This window comes from Chinchilla lanigera, unplaced genomic scaffold (genome assembly GCF_000276665.1).
Source record: "Chinchilla lanigera isolate Chin_1 unplaced genomic scaffold, ChiLan1.0 scaffold00017, whole genome shotgun sequence".
NCBI lineage: Eukaryota > Metazoa > Chordata > Mammalia > Rodentia > Chinchillidae > Chinchilla > Chinchilla lanigera.
Genome location: NW_004955418.1, coordinates 5,926,193 through 5,935,974, shown reverse-complemented (window position 1 = coordinate 5,935,974; position 9,782 = coordinate 5,926,193). Strand labels below are relative to the sequence as shown.

Here is a 9,782-nt window from a genome sequence, read left to right as displayed (position 1 = left end):
TCCTATCATCTATTGTACATTTTGAGTTTTACTTAGTCTTTCAGGTTCCTACACCAAGGAGACAATATGATGTTTACACATGTGGGTCCAATTTATTTCACTTGTGAGTATGGTCTCTAGTTGGATGCATTTACCTACAAAAGCCTCAAGTTTATCTTTTTTAATAGCTGAGTAATTAATGCTCCATTTTATAAAAATACCACAACTTTTTTATCCAGAGAAAGGAAGAATTTTAAATAACACTTTTCTGATTGGTTTCAAGTACAGCGCATAGGAGGTACAGTCACCCTGGATTCTGTGTTTGTGCTTGTGCGTTGGGTGCCCATAACTTGGACAGCTTTTGCCTAGTTATTTGGCTGTTTTTGGTCCTAATATCCTGCCTCATTTCCTCCTGAGAGACATAATTCCCATGGTAGTCTTTAACTTTTGGATGATTATAGTATTTTTTCTTGGTTTATTTGTTTTTATGTGCTATTAAATTTATTGCTGGTTTTAAGCAAATTTTTACTTTATTGTCTATTATTATATATTAAACAGCAACTCTGACCAGTAAGTAAAATACATGTTAGTTAATGCTTTGGAATTTAGTTCTTGATCAGTTTAAATTTAAAAATCTAACAAACTTTATGCATTTTGTTTTTTTGACAGGTTACAAAAACAGAATTGGAGAAATTAAAATCTAGCTATCGACAGTTAATAAAAGAAATGAATTCTGCTAAAGAGAAATACAAAGAAGCTTTAGCTAAAGGTATGCAAAAAATGATGCAAAATGTTTATGATTTTTATTCTTGCTACTTGAAAGTTGTCTATATAAACAGTAGAATAATGTTAAAATTCTCAGAATGAACTAGACCAGTCGTCAGTCTGATTTTTTTGTATTTTAAATGATTAGTAGGATTTTTTTTGCATAGTCAGGCCCAGGCAGGCCTTGAGTTTGAGGCTGTCCTCCTGCCTCAGCCTCCCAAGTGCTTGGGTTATAGGCGTGTGCTATCGTGCCTGGCTGATTAGTAGTTTTGAATAGTTTATACTAAATCATATTATGTAGCTTTGGAGCAGAATGCAAAGAATGTATAAAAATTTCTTCCTAGCTTTAGACTTACTTATTTAATTACAGAGTACTTAAAAAAAAGTGATGTCCTATCCATTTAGACATTTTTACCTGTGATATTTAGAATACATTTTAGAACATTGTGTTGCCTTTATAGCTTAACTTTATATGTCTTTATTACCTTAAATTTTCATAAGAAGTCTCAGAAGTGCAAAGAAAAGTATGTTATTTATATTTTACACAGATTTACAATTGTAGTTTCTTTTTTTTTTTTTTTTTTTTTGTTTTTCTCCGGTACCGGGAACCGAACTCACGACCTTGCGCTTGCCAGGCAGGCGCTTTGCCGCTGAGCTAAATCCCCAGCCCCTACAATTGTAGTTTCTTATGTACTTTATGTAATTTTATACCTAAGAATTTTTTAAATGTTAGATTTTATAGGAATTACAGATTATGGTCAGAAGCTTTACTGTTGCTATCATTGAGCAGTATTTTCATTCTGACTAAATGTGTTGAATTAATCTTCAATTCAGAGTTTTAAAAATCGTAAGATGGTTTTTTTGTTTAAACATTTTCTTCCTAGCTGAATAAAAGTGTCATTAAAGCTCTGCTTTCCTTTGGTTCTTTATCTTCTCTCTTTTTACTAACACGTTTTCTTATTTGTGATGTAATCTCTTGTCATTTTGTTGGATTAAAAGAAGGAATGATCCTTTTATTTGGCTGTGTCTTGCGCTATAAAAGCACTGCTGTTAGTCCAGTAGATGGAAGCGATACCGACTTACAGCGGCTTTCCCTGTGCCCCGTCCCCTTTCCCCTTTTTCCCTTCCTCCGGCTTCTTTCCCCCTCTTGCTCTTCCCCCTCCCTGTTGCTCCCCCCCCCACCCCGTTTGTGTTTCTGCTTCTGGTATTTCTAATGTATTTTTAGGGTACAAGGATCCATGGTCACAATTTTAATTTTACTAAACTTATTTTCATGGACATCAACCAATATTTTGAGGTTATGATTTCCTTAGTAATGTAGATAAATCTTCTTTTATGGTACTGGCAGTGGAATCTAGAGCCATGTGTGTGCTGAGAAAGTGATCTACCACTGAGCTTTGCACCAACTTCAGTTTTTTAAAATCCTTGTATAATTAAATTATGTAACTTAGTTAGTGAAGAAAAGGCAAAAGTAGAAGAATGTAAAGACTACAGGCTTTGGAGTTTTTAAGTCGTATTATTGTGTGAATATTTCATTGGTTTCCCTATGTCATGTACTTCACTTTTATTATTTCGTTATTTTTAAGAATACTTTGGCATGTGCCAGTAATCCCAGCACTCGGGAGGCTGAGGCAGGAGGGTCTCCATGAGTTTGAGGCCAGCCTGGGCTCCATAGTGAGTTCAAAGTCAGTCTGAACTGCATAGTAAAACCCTGTCTCAAAAATAAATAAATAAATAAATAAATAAAAAAGAATGCCTTACATGATCAAGAACATGTTATATTTACTAAGAACATGTTATATTTAAGTTATTGAGATTCAAAACAATATTTTCTAGGCATTCAAAGTGCTTGTAGTCTAGTTGACATTCTTTTAAGAACTTTCATTCTCATCTTCTTTCAATATTTAGCTTTTTATAAAAGGGATCCTTCGTTAAATCATGAAAAATAAACTATTCCATTAAAAATAGAGACCAGAAACTTAAAAGTTTGTATTTTCTTTTCTTACTAGCCATTCTCTAGCAAATAGGAAAGTAGTATGAAATACATAGCTAGATGGATTACAATATAACAGTTTTTGTACATTAAGTATTACCTCTTAATCTGTCAAAATAATATATTTTATTAAGTTCATTATTTCATACCTACCTAGCATTCTCAGGTTAGTTAAATTACAGTGTTAACATCCATATCTAACTTCACCCAGAGCAAGTAATGATTTAATCCAGTTGTATTGTAATCCAGCTGTGCTATGTATTTCGTTTGTTTTTTTTTTTTCCTTACCAGGAATCAAACTCATGACCTTGCGCTTGCCAGGCAGGTGCTGGAGCTAAATCTCCAGCCCTTTGTGCTGTGTATTTCATACTACTTTCATATTTGCTAGAGAATGGCTAATAAGAAAAGGAAATACATACTTTTAAGTCTTTGGTATCTATTTTTAATGGAATAGTTTGGTTTTCCTTAAAAGTAAGTTTTGACATAAAATCTAATTCTGATATTACAAATATTTTACTTAAGTTCTTATACCTCATGATTATATCATAAAAAGTTATCATAGATAATAATGATATTTTGTTGCTTTTGATCTAAGTGAAACACTGTTAAAGTAGAATGGCAGTGACAGTCTGAAGACATGATTTAATTGGTTATAAGCTGCAAATTATTTGGCTGAATAATTTCATTGCATTATAGTACAAGCTTATGTACATTTGTCTTTCTAAAGGTATTAATGATAGCACTTTCCTGTTCTCAAAAATTTGATTTCTCAATAAAATATAGTTATTTTCTAAATAAGTTCTTATATAATACATGAGGTATATGTGTATTTTCTTTCTTTCTTTCTTTCTTTCTTTCTTTCTTTCTTTCTTTCTTTCTTTCTTTTTTTCTTTCTTTCTTTCTTTCTTTTTATTTTTTGGTTTTTCTTCTGGTACCGTGAATTGAACTCATGACCTTGCACTTGCCAGGCAGGCGCGGTGCCACTGAGCTAAATCCCCAGCCCCTGTATATTTTCTTTTATAATTTTTTTTTTTGTCTTTTTGAGACAGGGTTTCACTATACAGTGCAGGCTGGCCTTGCGCTCACTTTGTAGACCAGGCTGGCCTCGATTGCGTAGTGATCCTCCTGCCTCAGCCTTTTGAGTACTGGGATTACAGGTGTGTGCCAGCATGCCTGGTTATAATCATGTTTAAATTAAAAAGTATAAAATTTTGTATTTAAAACATTTGTTTCTATTTTTGTTGTGCTGGAGATGGAACCTAGGGCTTAAGCTGTACCACTGAAGCTTACCACAGCTGTGTTTCTGTTTTTAAATTACTTCTGTGTTTCTGGAAATATAAGTCCTTTTGTGAAATGCTTTATTTTTTCCAAGGATGATGAGCTGTGATGGCAAAATTTTCCAATATTTATAGACTTTGTGCTAGAACGTTGGTTCAGCCACTGGACTGGACCAGTCCTGTCCTGGAATAGGCTCTAGAAGAGACTGCCGGGGACTGACAGTAGATACCTAGATGCAGGTCTGTGTCCAGAGTCATTGCTTTAGATGTGAAGAGGTCTTGGTAAAGTTATTTAAAACCGCAGTCTGACATAGAGCATCTAGTTGAAGAAAATAAAGCCTTGAGATTCAAGATTTAGATATAATTCCTACAGTCACGATAAATTCTGGATTTGATCAAGAAATGGGGTGAACTCAAGGGCTTAGTTCATACAACAGGGGATTTTGCAATAGTAGTAGACCAGAGGGAAGTCTGGGTTAATGTTCAGATCCAAACTCCTGACCCCTACTGGGTGGGTTACACTAAATATTTAAAATTTTGGATGTTAACATTTGTATTCAAAGGATCTAGTTTAGATCCAGTGTGTTGTCCCTAAAAAGTTACAGCAATTTTTTTTTCCCTATTCTTCATTATCCTCTTTTTTGTTGAACCAGGACAAGATCGAGGCAAAGCCACTACTAGTGATTATTGTGTCTCTTTAGATTCTCTTATGAATCTTTTCTTCTAGAGTAGTTCCCCCACCATTTTTTCATGATACCGTGTTTTTTTCAGCAGAGGACAGTGTACAATATCCCGTATCCTGGTTTGTCTGACTGCTTTCTCATTCTGTAGTTCCGAGTCTATCCACTGTGTTTGCTGTAGATGGAAGGTTATGTCTTCAGGCTTGATTAGATTCAAATTAAACAGTTTTTGGCAAGAACACTTCATAAATGAGTTAGAAAGCGGAAAATCTGGAAAACAATTCCAAAATCATTGCCAAGGCTCTTTCCTATTTATGTTCAACTATTTCCAGAGTCATGAGCCCTTTAGGGAAACGCTGGCCGGCAGCAATAATCAAACAGAGCCGCTGGCTCAGGCTCGTCACTTTAGTAAGAAATACTTGTTTTTTCATAAGAACTAAATGCGTTCTAGTTAGGGTGGTCTCTTCATAGCAGTATAGAAGAACAAGTACTTGAATGGAAAATATATAAATTTTACTTTCTGCTGCAAGTTCAAACCTGAATACTTCTAGTTGGTTAAGTATGCAGTATGATCAAAATGACAGTGAATATTTAATTAAAAATGATTATAGTAAAAGACATGTTAACATTAGTACCCATGCAAATAATTGCCCTTGCTTTGGACACACTACTCCCATTGTTCTTCCCAGTCTCTGAAGCAGTTCTGGAAGTCCTTTGTTGTGTCTTTAATTGTGCTTCCTGTGGTTACTTGGATGTCCTGAGTCAGTGCAAAGCATTTACCTTTCAAGGTCATTTTGACTTTGGGGAAGAGCCAGAAGTCAAAATTTAGCCAGTGCTAAGTTTACTGAACGAGGTGGACAGGGACATGTTGTATGTTTTTACGAACCTACCTTTCCCATTGGATGGCGCTCTACAGCAGCATTTACCATATTTTTGATCATGTCTGGTAAAGACAGGAAAGAAGGCTCTCAGAACTGCTTCAGGAAGTAGCAGGAATGATGGGGTAAGTGTTTTTAAAGTGAGAGGACGTATTCTGAGGGAGATTAAAGGCAATGTATCTTTTACTGTGATAACTTTTTTTTTGTCTTTTTGAGACAGGGTCTCAGTATGCAGCTCAGGCTGGCCTCGAGCTCACTTTGTAGCCCAGGCTGGTCTCGACCTCGAAATGATCCTCCTGCCTCAGCCTTCCAAGTGCTGGGGTTACAGGTGTGCGCCATGACACGCGGATGTAATAACTTTTTTACTCAAACACACTGTAGTTTTGATCAGCCCTTGTACATGGTTAAGTTTAGATATAAAATGATTTTGTGAATTCAGACAGCTTGTATCTGTCCTAAGTAGTGTGAAAGGAATCCTTTCTCTTTGCTTTTTATTGTATGTATTAGAAAATGAATAGTGCTCCGGTTTTATCTCTTAGGAGATACCCTAGAAGTTTGCTGGGATCTCTCTTAAGTGTGCGGAAGCAAGGCACTTTTTGTCACAAAACATACTTTACTGATTCCCTTTTATTGTCTTTAACATTGTAGTTGTCCAGGGGAAATAAATCAGGAATTTTCTAATGTGAGTTTTAATCTTTTAGTTTTTAAAATTCACAGAAGAGAGACTACTGAAGCCAGGAGTGCAAAGTAATGGGTCTTTTGCCTGTTTTGTATCAGCAGGGGAGAGCTGGAACCAGGTTGAGGTCTTCCTGGACCAGTGCTTAGTGTTAGTGAAAGACTCGACATTGCCTTCCTCTTTTCCTGTGCCTTACAGGGATGGAGTGATGGAGTGATTCCCACATAACCGTGTGGGCATAAATCACATAGGTGTCTGAGAATTGTGAGTGTTACCATTTTAAAGTGTACCTATATGGATGTTGTTTGGACCCTGATTTGAGTATTAACTGTAATTATGAGATGATAGTTTGGTGCTCTTGATTTAGTATGTTTCAAATTTTTTATGTTCATAGTGATTTTGTGTGTTGTTTTATCAATTATTGAGAGAGTGGTTATTGAACTCTCCAATTAAGATAGGATTTATCTGTTTCCGGTAGTTTTTTCAGTTTGCTTTGTGTATTTTGAAACTGTTTTTAGGTGTATAAACATTTGTGATTGTATTCTCATGATGATTTGACCTGTTTAACATTATGAAATGACTTTTATTAGCTCTCATAATATTTGCTGTTTTCTATATAATATTAATGTAGCCACTCTACTTTCTTGATCACTGTTACATGGTATATCTTTTTTCCATGGTATATCTTTTTTATGCTTTAATTTGTTTCAGTGTTTATTTTTAAAATTCATTTCTCATAAGCAGCATGTAGTTAAGCTATGATTTTGTATCTTGGTCACTTCCACTTTTTAATTGGTGGTATTTAGAATATTTATATTTAATGTGATTTTTAAAATGTTAGATTTAGGGGCTGGGGATTTAGCTCAGTGGCACAGTGCCTGCCTGGCAAGCGTGAGGTTGTGAGTTCGATTCCCGGTACCGGAAAAAACCCAAAAAACCAAAAAAACAAAAACAACAACAACAAAAAAAAACAAAAAAAAACCCCAAAATGTTAGATTTAAATCTGTCATCTTATAGGGTTTTTTTCCTTTTTGTCCCATCTTTTCTTTGTTCCAGCATTTGCTTCCTGCTTCTTAGGTTTATTTCTTTATTTCTTCATTTCTTTAGGTTTTTTTATTTATTTGTTTTGGGTTTTTTTTTCTTTTCTTTTTTCAGTTTTTTTCTAGTACTGGAAATCAAACTCATGACCTTGCGCTTGCCAGGCAGGCAGTGTGCCACTGAGCTAAATCCCCAGCCCCATTCTTAGGTTTATTGAAAAATTTTGTGTTGATTCTTTTTTATCTCCATTATGGGCATATTAGCCATAATATTTTGATTTATTTTTTTTATGACAGTATAACTTTCAGTGATGTTACATCATTTTGTGTAAGTATTAGGACCTTAAAATAGTATAGTTGTGTTTCTTTTCACTTTTGTTGTGATATGTTTTAGTTTTGCATGTATGCATATATGTGATATATATATTTTGCATATATATGCTAAACTCTACATATTGCTAGTCTTTTTGCTTTTTTCTAATCAGTTATCTTTAAAGTAAATTGCAGTAGTGTATAAACTTTCATGCATTTATCATCTAGTATTTTTATTCCTTTGTCTACAGTATTTTAATTAGCCTGTTTTACCTAAATACTTCTTTTAATGAAAAGAAAAATTAATGTGAAAAATTAATTCTTTCAGCTTTCCTAGGTATGAAAAAGTCTTTATTCCACCTTCATTTCTGATATTGAATATAATTTTTATTTTTATTTTTTTCTGGTACCGGGAACCGAACTCATGACCTTGCGCTTGCCAGGTAGGCGCTGTGCCGCTGAGCTAAATCCCCAGCCCTGATATTAAATATAATTTGACTGGTCTTGTTTTCTGTTTATGTTTTTAAAGATGTAGCTAGTGCCTTGTCAAGGAAAAATCTACTGTAAGCTTATATTTGTTATTCTGCATGTTTTGTTTTCCTTTGATAACTTTTAAGATTTTCCTTTTATCATTAGTTTTGAGTGATGTAAACATGATTTATCATATTGTAGTTTAAGTTTTAAAAATCTCTTATATTTTTATTTTTTAAGCTTCTTTTAACTGACAGTTTATGGTTTTTATCAAATTTGGAAACTTTTGGCCATTATTTCTTCACATATGTTTTCTGCCTCTCTTTCCAGACCGCAGTGACCTATATATTTGACTGTTGGTACTTGTCCTACGGCCTGTGCTATAGTTAGTTTTACCCTTGTGCTTTTTCTCTGTGTGTTTCATTTTGGCTGGTTTCTGTGGCTATGTCAGGAAGTATACCCATCTTTTTTTCTACGATATCTAATCTACCTTTAATCCTAATCAGTGTTTTCTTTTTTTTAATTATTCTAGCTCTGTAAGTTTTGTCTTCATTGTCGGTGTATAGTCAGTTTCTGTCTAGGGTGACAGGTCCCGAGAACGAGGTGCTCATGGATGAGAAGAAAAACAGAAAAGAGAAAGTTATGGGATCAGGGGGCTTGCAGCCTCTGGGACTGAAGCCTAGATTACCATTTTCTGCAACCTTTTTTGGGATACTAACAAAAGCAGCAACAGGGCAAATGGGAGGAAAAATTAACAGGCTTAGCGAGACAATACAACTCAATTATCACAGGAGTGAGACGACTTAGGTAGCCGTCATGTTGTCACTCTTTTGGGCATGTCTCAGCAAGGCATCTAGTGTTGTCCCGCAGCTTTCCACGGGGACAAAGGTCCTGCTATCATTTCCTTTTACACTAATGCTTTTACTAGACTTCCTCCAGAATCAAACAATCATATGGGTTGGTCAGGCCCAAAGTCCCAAATAGGTACGACATTGAAAGATAACTAAAGAATGCCCTTCTCCACACTTCCTAAGTATGATTTGGGTCTTTTCTTAAAGTTTCCATTTATCTACTTTTGGAAAAAACGTAACTTAGAAAAACTGTTTTAAGGTCATTGTCTGCTAACTGGAATCTGTATTGGCTGCTTTCAGTGGATTCATTATTCCTGCACTGTGGGTAGATTTTCCCGCTTCTTTGCATGCCTCAGACCTCTCAGTAGTGAATATTACCTTGTGCAGACTAGGTCTCATTAACATCTATTTACTTTTTCCTCCTCAGCTCTGGGATTGGAACCCAGAGCGTTACACATGCGAGGCAAGAGCCCTACCACTGAACTGCATCCCAGCCCTAACATTTTGAATGCTGTGAGACTTTTCATAGGAGAAAATGTAAAACATATTAATTTATAATAAAGAGTAATAAATGTTTACTCATGAAATTATTGAAGTTTTGAAATAATATTATTGGTACCCTTTTTGAGTTCAGGCTCTCCCTAAGATTCATGATATTTCTATTTTTTTTCTGTATAACATGTATAAAAAAGTACTTTTCCATGCACAATATGTGTTTCCTTTGGTATAATGAACTTGGGAATTTCAGTTAAGGCCATATCTAATTTTTCTTCAGCATAAACTCAATAATTCAAGTCTTTGCTTTTGTTTGAGCTTTTGAGCAGGGTCTTGCTATGGATTCAGGTTGGCCTTAAACTCACTTT

General features: G+C 34.9%; 1 protein-coding gene across 3 annotated transcripts in view; it reads left to right on the top strand.

Moving 5' to 3' along the window:
• Window positions 1-9,782, top strand: part of Fer (fer (fps/fes related) tyrosine kinase) — a 368,631-nt gene that overhangs the window by 45,575 nt on the left and 313,274 nt on the right. For all 3 annotated transcript variants that reach the window (XM_013513026.1, XM_005382177.1, XM_013513027.1), the window contains one exon: window positions 649-748. In XM_013513026.1, the coding sequence (XP_013368480.1) occupies window positions 649-748 (100 nt within the window). The remainder of the gene's footprint in view (window positions 1-648; window positions 749-9,782) is intronic.